Below are 21,598 nucleotides of genomic sequence, written 5' to 3'. Positions count from 1 at the left end.
ACATTCTGCTCTGATTAATGAATCTCTACGTGCAATCAAGACTTTGTCTGAAACCATACATCAGGATATTGTGTACACACGAGTGGTGAGAGATTTGATGCAGGACCTGCTCAGGGAAGTAAGTTCCACGCTAGACAGCTTGGTTGAAAGTCGTATTTCCCCGTACTTACCCCTCTACTGTGCACCTTTCACAAATCCACCTAGCGTACAGCCTAGGTAGTGCAATGCCCATTCACGTTGATAAAAAAAAAATTAGAGCTCGGTTTCCTGTTAAACGTTCCCATAATTGAGACACCTCACATCTATAGGCTTAAGTCTATTCTAAACTTTGGTATTTGAAAGGACGGTAGGCATTTTCACCTTGAACTAGAAACCTGGCACTCCATCATCTCAACCTCGAACAGCATGACTCAGAGATTGATATCATGGACGCTTTCCAGGGTTATAACTTTGCCTTCGATTTAGAAATTGACCAACAATTACTGATTGAAGGAACCAAATTTGTTAAGTTCACACAAACCCCGCGTGAACTTACTTTGACGCCCATTAATAGATACCCAAGACGCTACATAGACACAGATTATACCACCTTAATCTGCACATTGGTCGCCCTGGGGATGGGATGGCTCATCACGGCCGTGATAGCTTATTCCACCTACAGGCGTGTTAAGAAACTCCAAGATAAGATGCACTTGCTCACCTACGGTGTGCCTCGTGACCGCGTTCGGGGAGACTCCAAGCGTGAATGTACCACACCTGTCTAAAGGGGGTGAGCAACATTTTCTTTGTTATTCTGTAACCCGAAGAGTAGTTCTCTCTTTAGTCTACCTCACTTATTTATCTGAGTGTTGCAGTATGTCACATTCTTTATAAGCTACACACTGAATGTATGACCTAAGAATGTATTTTATGAGACCTCAAGGTTGCTATGAATTTTCTTGGATGTTATATGTTTTTTTTTTTTTTTTTTGGGTTTTCTGTATTTTTGTTTCTTACTTGGTCACATATTAACTAGTGGTTATGTGCCGGCCCAGCTCAGTCTGTCAATGACTCTGTCTGACGCACCAGCACATTGTAGTACCTCTTAGTTTTATGGTCCTTGTTTTAGCCCAAAGACTGTCCTGATCCACCCTTTGGACCAAAAAGGGGGGGAATCTTGGGACCACATAGGTCAATGCGCGTTTGCGAACTATGGACCTCGTACATCACCGCGTGCTCCATAAACTGAACTGTATGGCCGGCGGTGAGATGCCTTTGTGTCCCCTCGTGGAGTTAACCGCCCACCGACCTTCCTCCTTCTACACTACTACCTCTCGCATGGACGACATCATCATTGCGTACCACCTGCGTGAGTGGCTTCTTCTCGTTATGCGCGTTGGGGACTATCCCGTTTCCTATCCTCTTTGTGCCTGACCAGGATCAAAGACCAAAGGCGCCAGGATCCAAGACAAAGACCAAAGACAAAGGCGTCCAGGGAGACCAACGTCCTAAGGGACAAACCCACCTGTGCTTCTGACAATCAAGTCGACCGACAACCGTCGACCTACGTTCATGAGGGACAAACCCATCTGTGCTTCCGACGATCGAGCTTTGGGCGCGATCCCCGAAACCAAAAGGGGGAATGTTGAGGGTCTGACCTCATGAGGAAATTACTATGCAGTGATTTTCTCCAAAATGACTGTGCTTAAATTGCTCTGAAAAGCAAATAATCACATCAGCGCCAAGAAACTTCATTTCCCATGATGCTTTGCACACGGAAGCATTGGGATGATGTCACCGCCTAATACCAGAAACACGTTCTGTGTGTGTGGGAGGCCATGGAGCTTTTCCCGCGAACTCAGACTATAAATCATCAGCAAAGACAAAGGAACTTCGTTCTTTTGCCCAGGATACCTGGCGGTAAGGACACGCTTGTCGAACGCTCCGACTCCCTTGAGCACGCGGAAGCTCTAAGTGCCCAAGTTGAGCTCACGGAACCGCTGGAAGCTAAACTACAAGCCATCAGGTCTGTTCAACCGCTCGCTGCTCTAGCTGCTGAAAGGAAGAACACACAGAACCGTGAAGGGAAATCCGCAACTTCGTCAAACTCACGGAGAACGCCAAACAACGGAGAAAGCATCGAACCGACGGACGACGCCAAACTGCGGAGAAACACGGAGAACCGTCAACTCAAAGAGTGAGGGACGCCTCGCTCTTCTGGTGATCAGAAACTCATCTCTTTCTCTCTCTCCTTCTTCTTCCGTTTCCTCTATAGTCCAGAATAAGCAATAAAACCGCGCTATTGCTTCAAATTACCAGACGAGTTTCTCTTTCGCTCCCAAATACGTCCATCGGGTCATTTTGAAAGAATAAACTGCTTATTTATCATTGTTTGAATATCTTTAAATGTTTTCTACTATGGCCAAGTGGTGAAACTAAAAGATATTAATTTGTGATTAATCTTGTGTGTTGTTTCATGATCCTTTGAAATGTTTTGAGTGATTTTAAGGTTAAGTTACTTCTGATTCTAAGTGCCTTGGAAGTTAAAGTGCAAGTTGCCACCCACACTTTAGCCAGACAAAGGGGTCAGCCATCTTGTATTCAAGACTCCATTTTTAATCCATACACACGCACACACACACACTCTACTCCTTTGTGAGAACAAAGGACCCCATTCATACATCCTCCATCACACGCAAACACATCCATCTTATTATATCACATGGTTATCATTCATTTATTTCATTGTTTATTCATTTAACAAATTGTTTAATTAAATGTCATAAAATTCAGATTTTTGTGTCCAGTACCTTTGTTGTGTCGAAGAGAAGTCTCTGCTCCGAGGATTCTACGAACTTCAACAAAGACTGATAAGAGTTTTGGATTCAATTTTTCCCCGGTAGAACGGGGTGGTGCCCCGGGATATCTAAGAATATCTTAATTAATTAATAAATCAGTAAATATTCCCATATTTACAGAATTTATTGAAGAATCCAAAAGTAAGTTGAAGCTTACTAATTGTTCGCTCCTAATAACCCCAACAGTTGTCTGCTATAAACTAAAGAGGTGATTATTAACAAAACAGCATCAGACGCAATCTGTTGTGTCTACAAACCCTGGCGGAGACCCCATGCTGATCCGGACTGTCAGAAGTCTAGTGGACCTCACGGCGCAGGGATTTCGTAGATTAATTTTGATGTGACCCGTCCAGCCTTGCGATGTCTCCAGGTCACAACAGTAGCTGGAATGCTGTTTGAGTCCAAAGTGGATGTGGCTCGTAGGGAGCAGTCTGGCTGTGTCAGTTTGCAGCGTGCAAACAGGTTTTGAGTGTATGTCAAAAGAGATGTCTCAAGGATGCTTGTTCCGAATTGGCCGGTTCGGAACTCCGCTAGAAACTGAATTACTCGGGAAGTAATTCTTGTTTTATTAAACTACTTGTTATGATTTCTGGCCAAATTTGGCCAATCAGAATTTGACACGTTTCTGAGTATTTACCAACATCCCTCAGAAAGCCACGTCCTCCTCAGATACAAAAATGTTTTAATCACTGTGAATGAGGATGGTTTAAAACACTTATGTGAGGTTAACCTTAACCTTAATTTGCATCTTATGAAGATGTGTATGAGTGTAGATAATGATTAACTTGTTAAATCAAACACATACTGATCATAAGATCTGCAATGGATCATTGTAAGAGCAGTATTCATTTCAACTTCATTTATTTAAGCACAGATTATTCAAACATTTCATTTAAATATCTTGTTCATTCAACCATATGATTAATTAACTTAGAACTTGTAAAGCCTTGTAGTATTTTATTTAGTTTTTATTTAGTACTTTTATTCAGAGTGAGGAACCCAGCAGTCGGGGCAGAGAGAGAAGGGCTTTTGCGGGAGACCTTGACAGTTTATTTATGTCTGCGTTGAAGAACGTTAAGTGAGCAAAAGGTTGATCTGTGCGTCTGGATCTTCCAGCTGATGTAACCTTGACTTTGCAGCTCTGGCGTGTATGAAAGGTTACTGTGTCAATTTGATGGTGAAAATTGACCCTTTTGATTCATTACACTACTTTCTCCTCCAGCTGACTTGTACTTCCTGATGCAGATTAATATGAGAGTATGACTTACAAAGCACTCATTCCTACTGGAAACCACTGCAAATGTAATTAATAATCGAGTGTTCCACAGCTTTAAGCAGCCTACTTTTGGAGACACATAGCTTCAGACAGAAAGTGTCTGCGATCTGGAAAAACGTTTTGGTGCTGCACCTGAATAACTTACAGGTGGCTATGTCATCTTTCTGCCACTTTTGTTGTTTTTTGTTCATTTTACCTCCTCCTCCCATCTTCGCCTCTATTTGGTCGAGGTTAAATTTACTGTACTTTGTCAATAATTAGAGGTTAATGCACAACTTTGCACTGATATGTTATATTCAACATAAATATGATATTAATATGTCAGACGGCACCGTATTCTTTATAAACCTTCTTGTTTTCTTTATCACCTTTGGAAAGGCCAAATTTATTTATTTATTTTTTGTTCTTTTCTTCAGAAAAATTCAACAGCTACTGCAGCTCACGTATAAATGAGCTTTTACTTGAATCTAGCTCACCTTCCAATGAGTCTGAACTGGATTAAATCTGAAGGCTGGTCTCAGACCAGAAACCATACAAACATAGGAAATCCAATTAAAATGTGTTTTAGAAAATCAGATGTATCATTATTAAACAGTATTTGTTGTTTAATCTTAGAATACACAAGACAGACAGTAGACTACACAACATATTAGCTTGAAACTTTTTTCCTGCTGAGGACAAAATTAAAACAACACGGTAAAGTCAGATTTCACAGTTTTTATTTCCTGACATCATTTCTGCCAAGTTGCATTACTGAAGCTGTGCTACAAGGTAAAAAAAAAGTGGTTAAAATTAGAAATGATAGACAATCTGTTGTTCTAATTTGACCTAAAACATCAGTTGATATTCAAATTAAAAAAAGTTCACAGACTAATGATTATTGCAATCTTGCAACTTTCTGAAAACAAGGCAGATTATTTACCTCTAGTTAATTAGATTTTTATCAGGTTTTTTATGTGACAGAAGAGGAAAAATCACCATTTGTTTGCATAGTTTGTTATTTATGAAGATATGCATCAAGCCAGAGATCTCCTGAAGTTTTCAGTGACCTGAAAAAGGGGAAAATGTTAGTAAAACAAGAAGCTGTTATCTTTTTCATATTGGAACCCTGACTTATACACCTGTGGATTATTACCTGACAACGTCAACCATGCCTCTCCACAGTGTTTTCATCCCGTAAGGAACACCGTGTTTCTCACATAGCTCTTTGACTCGTGGGGCCACCAGGCGGTAGTTGTGGCGTGGCATTCTGGGAAACAAGCTTGGGAAAAAAAGACAAGACATTTATTTTATATGAAATTATATGAATCTTTCTCATCTCAGAATATTATGAATAGTTTATAACGAAAATCTTTGAAAGGATTTTTAAATATATATGATCAAAAATGACCATTTGAAAAAAAGTTATTTATTATAATTATTTTGTAATTTAGTAATGCATGGTGCCGTTAAGATGATATGAATGGTTTCTCTCATTTACTAATAAATCTTGAGTGTGAAAGCAGCTCCTCCATCTTTCGCTTTGTGCTGCCTGTGTGTGCAGAAGTCAAATTCAATAATCAGAGCCCTGCTCAACTAAAGGCAGGGGAACCATAAACCTCCAACCTTATTTTTATATCGTTGACAAAAAGCACAGCAAAGCATAATTTTACCTTTAAAATATCTTTATCTTTATTCGTTTTATAAGAATTTCTATGTTGCATAGTTTGGAAAATTGGTCTTAAACACAATATAAAAAATATTTGAAATTGTTTGTATTTATTAAAATAAGGTTTGAAATTTAAATGCTTTTTAAATGGTATTCTATACTTTTTTAGAAATATTTGTTTGTGCTGCGATTCATCTGGAATGTAAGAATCCAAAAAGGTTCAAATGAAGGTAACTGGACTTACCCCTCCTCTCTGTCCCTGAGTCGTTAGCCTCTATTGTGAGGGAGTGTATTCAGAGTAGTTTCTGCTCATTAAATAACAACAGAAGCTACAGCTTAAAAGCTTGACTCTTCCATATTCTAGTCAGAATTGACCAAGCTCCTCGGATGGGAAGCTAAATGTCTTCAAGAAACCAAAGAAGTCCAGTTGCTTTCACTTGAACCTTTTTAGATTACCGTGACCTGGATGACTGAGAACCTTCACCAGCAGGTATGTAAGAATGTTCATAAACAGACATTTGGACATATTTAAACAGAAGAAAAGAACATATTGAATCACGATATATATTGTTACCGCTAGGGATGTTTGATATTATTGGTCTGCCATTAATATCGGTCCAATATCTGCATTCAAATTTAATATCAGAAAATATCGGTATTGGTTTTCAGTCTTTTAATAACCCAACTTAACACTAATTTCTTACCATCACGCTTAGAGAGAATGTGTTTCAGCTGCCGTTGGACACAAAATAAATAAGGCACTTTTCCTATTACTAACTTAAATTGAAGTAGTTGTCATTTTACAAAGAACTTTTTTAAAATTTAAGCATGCATGACAGGAGATAAGTTCTGCTTATATATAAATTTGTTTAGTTTTTATTTTTTGAACAGAGGGTGTACACAGCATATAATAGTATTGGTAGTTAATAGTTCACAGTATTGGTACATCGGATATTGGTTAAAAAGCTTATATCGATCTGCATCCCTAGTAACCACACAACCTTCAGATTAGAATGTGGTATAGATTTAAAGTCATATCATCCATTCCCATTAAAAGTTAAGAGTATATTGGTATATCAGTATATCGGATACCAGTCAAAAGTGAGTTTAACTGCAATGATTTAAGTGTGAGAAGCTGAAAATTGTTATGGGTTAAGATAAAACCATCACACTTACTGGTGTTCGATTTGAAAGTTGAGGTGTCCACTGAACCAGTCGTTGAAGAAGGACTGCTCAATGTTACACGTAGACAGCAACTAAAAGACAAAATGGATCAAAATGACAGCTATTACACAACCTTTTTATTTTTAATTTTTTTCATTTTTTTATTTATTTATTTTTCCTGTATCCTGATATATTACAGTAACAATTTTTGCTGAAAAGCCCACAGTAATAATTCATAGTGCCTTTATTGCCAACCACAGCCATTGGTTATGCGTTAAAAATGCCCAAGTCCATACTTGTGAAAGCACCATGTGAGCACCTGTGTGCGTACACACGCTTGTATATGTAAGGTTTCTCTATAGGAGTGTCCAATAGTGAGTGTGAGGGGACACAGACCTGCCCCCAAAGACACGTGGAAGATGGAGGAGTTCCAAGCCCCAGTGATCCAGAGGTCTACCACAGAGCGCAGAGACCCCAGGGAGACTGCCGTCAGGTCGGAAGCCAGTGCTGGCCAGTGCTGGCTGCTCTGCACTGGCTTCCGGTAAAATATCGACCTCAGTTTAAAATCTTAACTCTCGTTTATAAGGCCCTCCAGGGCAGTGCCCCCTCATACATTACTGCGCTTTTGAACAGGTATACCCCATCTCGGTCTCTTCGCTCAGCCGAGCAGGAACTTCTGGTGGTCCCCCGGTCGAAATTTCGATCGAGGGGTAGTCGTGTTTTTTCTATTTTGGCTCCAACTCTGTGGAACGAATTGCCACTGAGCATTAGGCAGGCACCATCCCTTCAAGTCTTTAAGTGTCATTTAAAGACTCATTTTTATCTGATTGCGTTTCAGCACTAGGGTCACTTGAATTGCCCTAACATTATGGTTTTAACTATTCTTCTTTTTAAACCGGATGCTTGATTTTATTTTGTCCGACATTTGTTTTTTTTTTATCGATTGGTCTTATTCCAATATCTCTTATCTGTAATGCTGTTTGCTTGCTATTTTACGATTTTATGTTTTATCCTGCTTTTATGCCCATGTATTGGGAATGTTTTTCTTTTAATGATGTTGTTCAGCACCTTGGGCTTCGGATAATGTTGTAGAAGGTGCTATACAAATAAAATTTGATTGATTGATTGATTGATTGAAAAGCCCCAACCCCCCTCCCGAGAGGCGCGAAGGATCACCCAAGAGGGGCCAACCAACAGGCCTAGGAGATAATAACGGCAAGCCCCAAGCCCATCCGCAGCCGCCCACTCCAGGCCAGGCCGAGCTCAGAACTCAGTGGCCCGGGACCCAAGGGCGCCTAATCGTGGCGGAGACCCAATAGAGCCCAAGGATCTAGACCCCACCAGGCAGCCACCAGGATCAAGCAAAGAGGTGCCAAAAACTTCCAGTCCCAGACACAAGAGCTGCAAATATGCAGGCAGACTGAGGCACTACCCACCGGCAGAAAATGTAGCAGGGGGAGGGTAGGCCTAGATATTGTAGCACCACAAGATGTCCCAGGAGAAGGGAGGAGTCCAAGACCCCACCTGACAGATACAGTCACATACCCCCACCATCATGCTCACACACAAACACATGCAACCTAAAGACAAACAAGAATGTACATCATACACCTACTCATGCTGCCCATACCATACTCGCTCAGGTACGGGTACTACTGCACAGAGGGCACAACCATTCCACAACCAGCCTAGATCCCCACTCAGATCCCTGCCTGAGAACGACCGCCCCCATATCCCAAGCCACCAGGCCCTCACTCAGACCCACCCAGGGGCGATTCAGCTCTCAGGCAGCAAGCGACCTGTGGCTGCACACACCCTTTTAGCTTATGAGACAGTAATACTTTATAAAAAGAAAACAAGGCACCTGCGTAGTTAGCCAGTCTTGACGCCTCTCATACTCGATCTCCATTGGCAGATGGTTCATCTGAGTCACCCACACAAACCAGTGACTTTCTAAAAACCTGTAAAAGAGGCAACAATCCAATAAGATGCACTAATTGGAATTTAAAAACAGTTAAACATCAAATCTTATTTTAGCAACAAATCTCCACAATTGTGTCAGCTCTATCACTGCATTATGAAACAAATTCAAGTCTGAGTAAATCTCCTGTTGGCACGTTTACCTGACAAACATCATGAGAGCTAATGAGCCCAAAAAGCCATAGAATGGTGTATAACAATAGAAGTAACGGATGTAGTACGTTGAGGCCCAAGCCAGATCCTTCAAAATAAAACATAAACCATTTCAATATCTCTTTAGGCAAAAGTATCGTAATTTAGCTTGATTTTTTATATATAATATAGTTCTGCAGCATGAATCTTTAGAAAGAACTGTATCTTACCACCCAGTCACGATGGGTAATCATGGTCTTCATTATATTAAAGTTGTAAAAAACTGGAATAAGTAGTGGTGGTGCCACTGTAATAGAAATACATTTGAGTTACTGTCAAAAAGTTCCTATTTCTGTTTTGTTTTTACTATTTTAACCAGACGTACCGAGAAAGAAGTACTGATGCTGGTGATTGTAGGGCATGTATTTGATCTTCTTAATGCCGTACTGCAAGAACACACCGAACAGAACAATGAGAGTAATATGGTTGTGGAGATTATTATTTTTTATGAGCTACTCACCTCCACAGGTTGAGTGTTTCCAAGTACAAAGATGTCTAACATGTAAATATCAGGATCCTTCATGAAAATGTTCGGTTTGGCATGATGTTGGAAATGTCGGTGGTTCCACCAGTTGGCTGAAGCTCCCTGAGAAAATGTATTTTTTTAATTTTTTTATTATTACTGTCTGTGTATATTTTATGGAAAATATATCATACTAAATGAACAACGGTTACCTTTAAATGTCCGATGACAAACTTGTGCACCAGGTGATTCCACTTGGACTTCTTGAAGACAGAAAGGTGACCGAAGTCATGCTGCAGCCATCCAGCCTGCGACTGATGAAGAAAAGGATGAATTAGTGTTTTAAAAGTACTTTATATCCTCAAGCACATTAGGAACAACATCCATCCGGTGTCGGGTCGCGGGGGCAGCAGCCTAAGCAGGGAGGACCAGACTTCCGTCTCTCCAGGCACTTGGGCCAGCTCCTCCAGGGAAATCCCCAAGGTGTTCCCTGGTCAGCCGAGAATCATAGTCCCTCCAGCGTGTCCTTGGTCTTCCTTTGGGTCTCCTCCCGGTTGGACGCGCCTGGAAACCTCACCAGGGAGGCGTCCAGGAGGCATCCTAGATGCCGGAGCCACCTAAACTGGCTCCTCTCTATGACAGAGTAACATTTATTTTTTTAAATTACCTGAGCAGTTGCCAGCATCACTGCACACAGTAAAGTCATTGTCCAACTTGTCCCCCAGTAGGAAAGCATCAGCCAGGCAAGGACCTCCAATAGCAGGATGTGACCCAAATGAAGGCAGAAGAACAGAGGCTTGGACTGAAACAGACCCTCCTTCTCCACCTGAGCTCGTAAATTTTCAAAATCCTCTACGATTGTAGCCTGGAAGAAGAAACAAAATATTATTAATGTTCTCAGTGTTTTTATTTGATTTTTTTAACTAACCAACAAAGCCAAAACCAGGGTAGGTGCTAGGAGAGGGTCCATGGTGGGTCAGTGCTACCCTGATAGCAAGCTTGGACCCCCCGTGCTACCCCTGCTGAGGCCAGATCCTAAACTTTAATAAGTACTGAATTCTGTGATAATTTAGCCAAATGTGAAATGAATTAAGAGTGAATTTAGCTGAAATAGAAAAAAGATGCTGAGATAAATATTTTAATATTGTCTCTGAGATAAATAACTTCGATAAAACAATTTTTGCAAAATATTTAAGTTTTGAACATTATTGAAAAGCTTTTGTATGTAAGGCAACTGTAAATAAATGATTATTGTATTATTGTAGTTACAAAATAAAATTTTAATTACCTAAAGATAATGTTTGTAGAGTTTTCTTCCAAACTCTCTCGAACAGAGCAGCCGGCCCCAGCCCTGCCGCCCCACTAATGTTAGTCTAGAGCCTCCGCTGAACCCAGCAGATGTGTAAATTATATGAAAAGACTCACATTTTTGTCTTGGTCTTGATTCGGTTCTGTTGATGCCAGCTCTCCAACCAGCAGAGGCTTCAAAAACTTTTGCACAAACTTTTGTTCTGGATGAAAAGCAGTGAACGCCTCCTGTGGGATGAAAAAGAAACAAATAATGCAGCAAAAGAAACATTACAGAAGTAAAACCATTCATCTTGCGTGATCCTACTTGGAATAAAAACACAACGTTGTTTCACGTTAAAGAACGAGAGTGACAGCTGTGAAATTTACAGAATGAACTTACAAAAGACGCTCTTCAGTTTCCTTTATTACCAGGGCCAGATTAATAATAATAATAATAATAATAATAATAATAATAATACATTTTATTTCAAGCGCCTTTCAAGACTCTCAAGGTCACTTTACAAGTGCAGGTACATACAAGAAAAAAAACACCAATACAAATAAATACATAAAATAATCAAGATAAAATAAAGGAGCTAAGACTAAATAAAAATGTAGGATCGGGGCATTTCGGTTGCTATAGGCCAGAGAAGGGTAGAGGAAGGAGCATAGTTATGGTGGATAAGCCGATCGGAACATATGAGTTTTGAGTTGGGACTTAAAGGTTGAAAATGAGTTCATATTGCGGATGTCAGACGGGAGAGTGTTCCAAAGTTTAGGGGCTGAGAAACTGAAGGCTCTCGCTCCAGTGTTACTGAGGTGAATACGGGGAACAGATAAGGAAATGGAGGATGATGATCGAAGCGAGCGAGCGGGAGTGACAACATGGATGAGATTAGAAATGTATGGAGGAGCAAGATTGTGGATGGCTTTGAAAGTGTACAGAAGAATTTTAAAGTCAATTCGGTATTTAACAGGGAGCCAGTGAAGTTGGTGCAAAGCAGGAGAGATGTGATTGTAGATGGAGGTCTTGGTGATTATACTGTGGCAAGGTGGAGAAACGAGGGCCCGGGCGGGATTCAATCCCCAGACTCCCGGGTGAGAGTCATGTGCGCTAACCAGTCAGCCAAAGGGACATCCCCTTGGCCAAGTAGCCAGGGCACAGGATCAATCAGGACACTGTGACAGGATGCTCACTCTGCCACATCTTCCCCGCTCTTTCTACAAGCACGTCCTCGTGCTCCCACGCAGGGTGCCACAAACTTCACATCCATTGACCTACTTGACAGTACTACATGGATCTTGCCGACAACGCCAAATGTGGCAAGGTGGAGAAACGAGGGCCTGGGTGGGATTCGATCCCCAGACTCCCGGGTGAGAGTCATGCGTGTTTACCAGTCAGCCAAAGGGACATCTCCTTGGCCAAGTAGCCAGGGCGCATGATCAATTGGGACACTGTGACAGGACGCTCACTCTGCCACAATACGGACAGTGGAATTATGGACTAGCTGAAGTTTATTGAGTGACTTTGGGGGGAGACCGGAGAGGAGGGCATTACAGTAGTCCATGCGGCTGGTGACAAGACTGTGAATCAAAATAGCAGCAGAGTGTTGGCTGAGGGAGGGGCGGAGTCGATTGATATTGCAGAGATTGAAGTAAGCAGTTTTTGTAATATTGTTGATGTGAGGGATCAATGATAAGTTGTTGTCCAAAATGACGCCCAAGCTCTTGCCTTTAATGGTAAGGTGTGGTGTTATCGAAGCTAAGTGAGAATGAACTCATCTTGGAGAGGGAGGACTTGGTGCCAGTGAGGAGGATTTCTGACTTGTCACTGTTAAGCTGAAGGAAGTTGGAAGAGAACCAGGATTTAACTTCAGAGAGACAACCGAGAAGAAACGAAAGGGGGAGCGGAGTGTTGGGTTTGGTAGAGAAATAGAGCTGGGTATCGTCGGCGTAGCAGTGGAAATTGAAGTTGAATTTATGGAAGATTTTGCTGAGTGGAAGTAGGTAAATTATGAAGAGAAGGGGGCCTAAGACTGACCCTTGAGGAACACCAGATGTGACTGGGGAGGGGTTGGAGCGGAAGGTGCGTAGCTGGACAAATTGAGTGCGATCTGATAAATATGATTTGAACCAGGTTAGGGGAGGTTTGGAAATGCCGATTGCAGAGAGCCTATGGAGTAAGACTGGATGTGAAATGGTGTCAAATGCTGCGCTAAGATCAAGTAGGATGAGAATGGAGATTTGGCAAGAATCAGCGGCTAGTAGGAGATCATTACTGATTTTTATCAGAGCTGTCTTGGTGCTATGTTGAAGACGAAAACCAGACTTGAAGACTTCATAGAGACAATTTCGGGATAAATGAGAATGAAGTTAGTTGGCGACAACTTTCTCAAGAATTTTGGAAATGAATGGTAGGTTGGAGATGGGGCAGAGGTTATTGAAATTGTTAGGATCTGAACCTGGCTTTTTTGAGAAATGGAGTGACAGCTGCGGTTTTAAAGGCTGAGGGTACAATTCCGGTCTGGAGGGAGGCGTGGATGATGGAGCAGATCAAGGGTAGCAAGGATGGGAGGCAAGATTTAACCAGGATGGATGGGAGTGGGTTGAGCTGACAGGTGGAAGGCTTGGATTTGCAAATTAAGTCTGAGATAGTGGAGGCATCAGGTACTGAAAAACAGGAAAATGATTCAGTGAAGGTCCAATCATCAGAGAGAAGTGAGTGGAGGTTGGTTAGACTAAGACTCTGGTGGATTTTGTATATTTTCTGGTTAAAGAAGGAAAGAATGCTGTTACAGGTGTCAGTAGAATAAAAGTGGGGTTGGGTGGGAGGTGGGGAGGAGGAGACTGAAAGATTTTGTGGAGGGGAGAAAAAAGAGTTGTAGAATTTCCACTGTTGGAGTAGATGAGACCAGAGTAGTAAGCTGACTTAGAGAAGGTGATAGAATCCTTTTAGCGGGTTAAGTGGGCAGTGTGCATGTCTTTGTGAACAAAAAGTCCCGTTCTCCTGTAGAAACGCTCCAGCCGTCGGCCTTCAGCTTTCAAAGTCCTAAGATCAGGGGTTAACCAGGGGGCAGAGGTAGAGAAACTGACAGAACGGGTTTTTAATGGAGCCAAGGTGTCAAGGATGTTAAGTAGACTGGAGTTCTGGTGGTCAGTCAGTTCATCAGGACAGGGAAGTTTATCAGAAAAGCTAAGGGATAAGAGTTGGGATGAGAGAGTGTCCAGATTAATGTCCTTAATTTTCCTAAAGTGAATAAGATGGGTAGTCTTGGTATGACAGAGAGGGAGTTGAACAGAAAGGGAAAGAAAGAAGTGATCAGATAAATGGAGATCAGTAACTGAGAAGTCGAGAGGAGTGAGACCGGAACAGCAGATTAAATTCACAATAGGTCCTTTAGTATGGGTCGGTGTGTCGATGTGTTGGAGAAGTCCATGGCTGTGGAGACAAGAAGAAAAGTCTTTGGTGATGGGGAGAGTGTAATTGTCCATGTGGATATTGAAGTCTCCCAGCAACATTAATTTGGAAGATAGAGTGGAGAGATGGATGAGTAGAGAAGCTAACTGGGACAGAAAGTCAGGATAGGGTTTAGGTGGACGGTAAATAACAGCAAAATGGTGGGAATTGGTCCAGGGAGCTGGAACGCCAGGCATTCCATAGAGCTGAGCGCAGGAACAGGCACAGGGAGGACTTTCCAAGTCTCACGGTGTATAACCGCGAGACCACCTCCTCGTGATCTGCGGGACTTAGAAATGTAAACATAGCCTGGTGGAGTAGTGTCGTTCAGTGAGGAGAAGTCGTCGGGATGTTGCCACGTTTCGACCAAACAGAGAAAATCCAGATTGTTGTCCGAGAGGAGATCGTGGATATGATGGCCTTTGTTCGTCAGGGAGCGGATATTGAGCAGGCCAAAGTTGGCGGCGGAGGAGGGCTGCAGGCCAGCTGGAGCATTAGCCGTCCTAGCTGGGTAGGCTAACGCAGAGTGGTTGACGCAGCGGGGAGGCCTCCTTGGAGGGCGATGGGTTGCAGACCAGAAAGAGTGAGGAGGATTATGACCGTTGAGGTTGTGACTTCTGCGGGTGCCCCGGTGTATGTATCTCCGCCGGGGAGGTAGGACAATGTCGGGGCACTGAAGCAATACAGGTGGTGGAGGCCCGGCGTGGGAGGCCCGGAGTCGGAAGAACTCAGGGGGAACGTATTGATACAGGCCAGTCACCGGACGAAAACAGTCAGGAAGGAGGGCAAAGAGGAGGACATACAGAACGGCGTTCTTGATGGCCCACATTACGGTTGGCTCGATCCGACAGACGGTTGGAGTCTGGGTGGGCAGCAGGTAGGCTGATCACTGTGTCTCCAGGGTCCACGGGTGTGGTAGAGCAGGTGGCTGAGTTACAACGTGGGAAGGTTGTAAAATCAATGTTAAAAGCCAGATAGTCCAGGTGGTAGAGTCGTAGAGTCGATCCTGACACTGAAGATTTATTGTGGACTCACAACATCTAGGAGCCAGTACAATCAAAGCTCAAAGGGTCCGGTGAGCAGCAGCAGCCATTTACGACAGTGTCCGCTCCGTCCGGAAGTCAAGATTAACACTGTTGTACCCTGGGCAACAGTATTCAAGGGCCCCATCAACACGACCCAAGGATCACCATAATATGGTCACATACAGAATATTTTACTGTAATATGCAGTAAATATGCGCAATACTTGAATGCCTGACGTCACGTAACCCGCTCAGGGTAACCTTTGACCCACCTCGTGTGGACTGACCAATGAGGAGAGGGTCTTAACTTGAGGCCCTTTCTTCATTGGTTGGTCTGCATGAGACTGACTCTCAGCTGACGTTCAAAGTCATAGGCAGCAAAGTGTCTCTGTGCAGCGCAAAAGCCTGGGTGGACAGTTTGTTTAATATAGGGTGATCATATTTCCATTTCCAAAAAAGGTGACAGGGGATCTGTGCCTATGATGTCACACTATGGCAACGCCACACAAACCACGTTGAGACCCATTTTTTTGTAAGAACTAAAATTAATATCAGCTTCTGCCAATAAAAGGGTTCTAAAACAATTCATATGTAAATATTTAGCATATTTTTTGCAAAATCTACTTTTTCTGCTTTGGTGCTGCAACAAGGTTTTATTAATAATAAATTATTATACCTTTTGTTTTACCACAGCATTGGTAAGCTTCCTGTGCACAGATTATTAAGGAAGCTTGTTTCAGCTGTGAGATTAGACGATAGGGTCAATGATGAAAAAAGTTGTCACAGACTCCATGGAAACTTTCAGAGAATACACAAATAGTGGCTTTCAAATGGTTTTGTTATTTTTTGCAAGTTTAGAAAAGCAGCAGATGAGACAGCATGTCTGATCATTTAGTTTTTCATCTGATAATATTAGAACATGTCGGTGATGTCTGAGGGGCTTTTACAAACACTGTATAACTAATACTCCTGGACAGGGTAGGAATTACAGAGGCTTCTGGGGGCTCAGTTTTAGGGGTGGGGGGTGTTTTATGCCTTGTCCCCCAAAATGCCTTGAAACGGCCCTGGCTGTGTGACTGAGTTTTGAAGGTGATCTTAGTTGTATCAAATGTATAAATATTACATGTTTATAACTTGTTGTTTTTATACGAGTAAAAACGTGTAGTGGAGATAAATCTACCTACATTTTACTTTTCAAAACTTTGTTTAGTTTTCTTGTTTTTATTTAACAATTTCCTGTCCTGTCTGTCCCTCATCTTCCTGCATCTCCTCTAAACTCTCCAGAAAATCTTCTGCCTGGATTCTTACTTTTTCACCTCATCAGTTACTTTTGAGCAGATCAAAGGGATCTCCTGACCGCAAAGCGGAGAGCGTGTTTTGATGCTGCGTCAGTGAGGTGACATCACCGCAGCACAGGTGATGAGCTCCGCAGTAGCAAAGCGCTTCAGGCACAAATATGACAGAAAGTAGAGAACATGTGCGGACATGAACAATCGTGTGTTAATTATAGTTTTTGGGTTGCGCCACTTTATGGACCGTGCGCTGGATGCAGCTGCCTGGAGTGCACCAACGAACAGAGCTCTGCCGCTCTCTGTGCTCTCCGCTCAAAAGAACCCCTGGTAGCTGAGAGTCCATAAATGATGTAATATAGGTAGAAACGTTTTTTCCAGCTCTCCCTGGATGTGTAGGATATCCAGCTCCCCCATAATTCGATCCCTGCTCCTGGATGAAAAATTTCATGGATGACATTTTCATCAATACAAGAACCCCCCTGGACGCCCCGGACAGAGAGTGAAAAGTGGACATGTCCGGGGAAAAGAGGACGTATGGTCACCCTACATTAAGATGGAGATTACAGATACAGTATTTTGCTCGTGCCCTTGCTGCCCTGGGCCTGGGCCCTTTAGAGTTTGTGGACGCCTGGGCAATTGCCCAGTTGCCCATATGGTTAATACAAACGGCCTCTGCAGAAGAACCAGGTTTGGGCTAACCTGTCTGCTATAATTAGTAGCTCTCTTCTTCCGGCACTCGTAGAGTACAGACGCTTCTGCTTTTGCTCCCTTATCTTTTTTCCCAAGGCTCTTTGTCCTGTCGGCCTACAGAGCGCTTCTCTGCATTTCTTCTGGAAATCCCTATTTTTTAGAAATGGATTTAATTAATTGGTCATTCAACGTGATTGATACGATTTTTTTCTACGATGAGAACGGAGGAGGGGGCTCCCAATTGCCCGCAAGGGACACACGCAGCGGGATATGCGCTCGATTCCTGGAAGGTGTGGAGGATCGTATGTCTCTCTCAGCTGTCCATTGAGGACGTAGAAGATATGTGGATATTTGGCCTGATGATGACTGGATTTCTTCTGATTGGAGTGGGAGGATATCTGGTTTTCTGGAAATTTGGGAAGACGGGAGCGATTGGAGGGCGACCCGCAACCATGGGAAGCACCACACGGGCGGCGACCTCACAGACTGGGACGTTACTCAAGGTGAATCGTAAGCTGGACAATGTCCTAGCTGCGTTACCGGTGTTAGTGCGCAAAACGGATGTCATTTCGGAGAGGGTCACCGGACGGTGTGGAGATGTTTAAAACCTAAATTGGCTTCACTGAAGGACTGGAATGACCAGTTACAGACTGAAGGCAGAGAGGAAAATTATCTCTGCCTGACCCAAACAAAGTCTTGCTATCCAAATCTGATGCCAAGGCAGCCTTCAAGATGCCAACAACAACAACCCCCACGAAGGAAGGAATGCACAGATGATGTGAAACCCACCCGCCTTCAGATTGTGGACTTCTGCCTAGCGAGGTCATCAACCTGCAGGGTCAATGTGCTCTGCGTTCCTCCCAAGATCTCCCTCCCACCTGTGGTCTACAGTGGTTGAGCGCCGTACATGCCGTACATGGCTGCTCTCGCTGGGGGAACCAGGATCCCAGCCCCCCCCTGCCTTCCTCTTGTGATGTTGTGTTGTGTTATCTGTTGCTTGTCTGTTGAGGTGGGTTTTTTTTTTCCGCAGAGCAAAGCTGCCCTCCTGGGGGGAGAGTAGCTGTGAAGTGCCTTTTTCCCCCCTCCTCCCGAATCCATTCCTCGTGTTATCCTTTTCTCTCTCTATTAAGGTAGCGCGACTCAGTTGCGAATGACCACAGTCACCAATTCTTGTCATGTGTCTTGCCCAGTATGTCTGATCTCTGAATTGTGTGTACTGAAACTCTAATTTCCCTTCCCTGGGACAAATAAAGCTTTTCATTCATTCTTTCATTTTCATTTCATTTTCATTCTACCATTACACAAATTAATTTACTCTACTATTTCACTGAGGGGGTTTATTATGTGTCACAGTGAGCTGTTAAAGTGCTTTCTGAGCTATTCAAATAATTAGGAAGCAAAACTTTACCAAGTGAGGAAACGGTATGTACGGTACAAGTGTTCCTTTAAAGTTTCCTATCTGATTATTGAATGTTTTGATGATTTTTTTATTTTATAAGTTGCATTTTGCTGTTGTATTGAATCAAAGTTGAGTCTGTGTAAAATGGAGCATACCTACTTGGGTCATTTTGTGGTTTCTGGTGGTTTGAAACACAAAACAATCAATGAATCTAAAAATAAAAGAAAAATGTCAAAAATAAATACATTTTCAGTCAGATTTTCTTTGTTTTTTGGCATAATATTAGCAAAGAAACACAACTGAATCTTTTTTTTTTGGACACACAAAAATACCCACTTGGGATTGCTATCACTATACAAGCTGTTACTACACAAATCCAAATACTCTCATTCAATAATAAAGTCAAGAATAAACACAGAAAGATGGCCATGTACAGACATTATTTAACATTTACTTAATTATATTTAGTTTTAGGACAACATTTTTACAAAATCTAGTCACATTTCAAATATCTGTTTTTGTCAAAAATATGTTCTTTTTATTCAGAAAGTAGTTATCAGAGTTACTTTAAAGATTTCTGCCATGCACTGCAGAAAGCGATGTGTTTATTGAAGGTCAATTACATGTAAAAATGCCAGTCAAAGGTCACAGTGCAGTTTCAGATATCTATTATGACTTTGCTATTAGACATAAAATTATGTATAACTTATTCTTACGTTTACTTCCATATATGCAAAATCTATGTAGAGTGATAGATTCTGAGTACTAATGTATTGAGTATAATAGTCTAAACTGCAAATAAACCTGTTCAAAGGTTGCTTTACACAGCTGATAAATGTGATTTGTCTAGTAAAAAATAAGTTTAGGATGTGAGACATTAAACACTTATTCTGTGATATGTTTGGTAAGGAAAAGTTTGAATTATTCACCATAATAATGCATGAGCAGTCTGGCTAATAAGTGTTGAAATGGCTTGCCACACATCTGGCTGGAACCTTCATGGGAATTGTGGAGAAAGATTTAGAAATCTTAATGAGGTAGAATGTGCTGATATTTTAGATGCAGTATTTATATAGTATTTAATGTATGTTTAAACTTAAGCCAAACATGCGCATGTGGTAAAACAGCAGGACAATCAGTTTTATCAACAAAACTACAATAAAAGGAATAAATGCATTTTTAAAGCTGTATCAGGACATTTATTTAGAGAGTGGGACTATATTCACCGTAGCATCCTCTCCAGAGTAGTGACTGATGACCCGGAACCCTCCTGGATGCCTTCTGGCCCACTGACTGATGTTATACACCTTCCTGTTGATGACCAGCCACTGATCGTTCTTGCTGCAGTGTCTCTGGACCTCCTCCCAGGTGTAAACACCTGTCCCCTTCGCGCTGCCCGGTTCAACCGGGTCATTCAGCTGACCTCCACCTCCCATCCTCTCTGGTCCCTGTCTGGATCCGCGCGCACTCTAATCCAGTCCGTTCCAAAGACGCAAACCTGGATGCAAAAACACGGAACTGAAAACAAGTCTGCTTCTCGTGAATGTTGCACGAATTATTTCATGCAAAGGAGTGATCATACATCAGTGAAACCCGAGCTGTAGGAATCAGCTGTAAAATGAGACAAAGGGCTGGCTGCTCTTTGTGACGCAAACATTTCACACTTACAGCATCCAGACTCGGACTCCTCTCCTTGGACTTCCGTCTCATACAGCTCGGGTCGCGGTCGTTCTTGGCTCGGTTCGGACCCTTTATAAAAACCAAGCAGGCTCTCATAAAACCCTACCTCCCTGATAGGCCTCGTCGGTTCGCCCCCTCCGTCCCGTCGAACTTCGAGCGGATCTTTCGAGGATTTCTGGCCAATCAGCGAGCAGCAGGTCTGGCTTTTTGGACTGCAGCCTCTGCTGGACAAGATGCTTTATCTGAATATTAATCAAACGGGAAGCAGTCTGTAGAGCCCGCCTACAGATTAAAAAGTGCTTCTGGTTTCAGAGAGAAGGAAGCAGGTCACATTAGAGGAACAATGGGTCACTAGAGTTCAGCTGCTCTGCTCCAGCTGCTCCTGACACCATTTATTCTGCTGATTTTACACAGATTATTTTAGACTTGATTTTTTACTTGATCAGAACCTACAGGATTGTAGCAGAACACTCTTAGAGAAGGAAATGCTGTTCTGAACGTTTGCTTCCTCTTACATAAGATGCAGATTACAGCTTGCTTCTGAGCTGATGACACTTTTCACCTTTTGACAGCCACGTTTTCATTTAGCACCCACTACCACGTAATAGAGTTATTTATTTATTTATTTATTTATTTATTTATTTATTTATTTATTTATTTATTTATTTTCAGCTGTACTGGTTTGTGTAAAAATAAATCACAGGTAACTTGGGACCCAAACAGATTCCTACAGAGAAAGTAATTTATTGATTAGTTATGTAAGGGGCACACATTTGCGCTTGCAATCTGCAGCACCAATCTCCTCCACTAGAGGGCAGAATACATTTGTAGTTTTTGCATCCAACAGGTTTTTGAGGAAAGTACTAATCTTGTTAATGAGACAAAGATCTTACATGAGTATCAGACATGACCTCTTTGGCATTCAGAGACCACATTTAATCATTCAGTGTCACTAAGTTGTCTTAAAGGGAAATGTGTTTATAGCGGTTTGCTAACAACTTGTGCATCTGTCCATGAAATCAGGTTTCTTTCCTGGCATCTTTCAGCCAAGGCTTACAGCTGTGTTTCATCATAATGTAGTCCTAAGTCGAAAATGGCACCTGTGATTCCTTTATGTTACTAATTATTTTCACCTGCGGTCAGTCTGATTATTCAGGTCACCACAGCATGCAGACTTGGGATCACTACTGGGTGATTTTAAGGACT

At 42.2% G+C, this 21,598-nt stretch overlaps 1 protein-coding gene across 2 annotated transcripts; it reads right to left on the bottom strand.

Moving 5' to 3' along the window:
• Positions 1–4,815: 4,815 nt before the first annotated feature.
• Positions 4,816–20,519, bottom strand: LOC107388684 (acyl-CoA Delta-4 desaturase). 2 transcript variants are annotated; one of them, XM_015964320.3, is made up of 13 exons: positions 20,381–20,519; positions 19,939–20,210; positions 10,986–11,096; positions 10,228–10,425; positions 9,773–9,874; positions 9,558–9,683; positions 9,423–9,483; positions 9,268–9,344; positions 9,049–9,146; positions 8,790–8,886; positions 6,938–7,017; positions 5,249–5,374; positions 4,816–5,162 (listed from the first exon to the last, which is right to left on the bottom strand). In XM_015964320.3, exons 2-13 carry the CDS (start codon positions 20,146–20,148, stop codon positions 5,111–5,113), a joined length of 1,338 nt encoding a protein of 445 aa, XP_015819806.1. In that variant the 5' UTR covers positions 20,149–20,210; positions 20,381–20,519; the 3' UTR covers positions 4,816–5,110. The 2 variants fall into 2 exon arrangements, with proteins under 2 accessions (XP_015819806.1, XP_054588985.1); XM_054733010.2 differs by having other exon boundaries at positions 20,295–20,417.
• Between the last annotated feature and the right edge of the window lie 1,079 nt (positions 20,520–21,598).

This window comes from Nothobranchius furzeri, chromosome 4, assembly GCF_043380555.1.
Source record: "Nothobranchius furzeri strain GRZ-AD chromosome 4, NfurGRZ-RIMD1, whole genome shotgun sequence".
In the NCBI taxonomy this organism is placed as follows: domain Eukaryota; kingdom Metazoa; phylum Chordata; class Actinopteri; order Cyprinodontiformes; family Nothobranchiidae; genus Nothobranchius; species Nothobranchius furzeri.
Note: the sequence above shows the minus strand (reverse complement) of the source record. Positions and strands in the feature narration are given on the sequence as shown.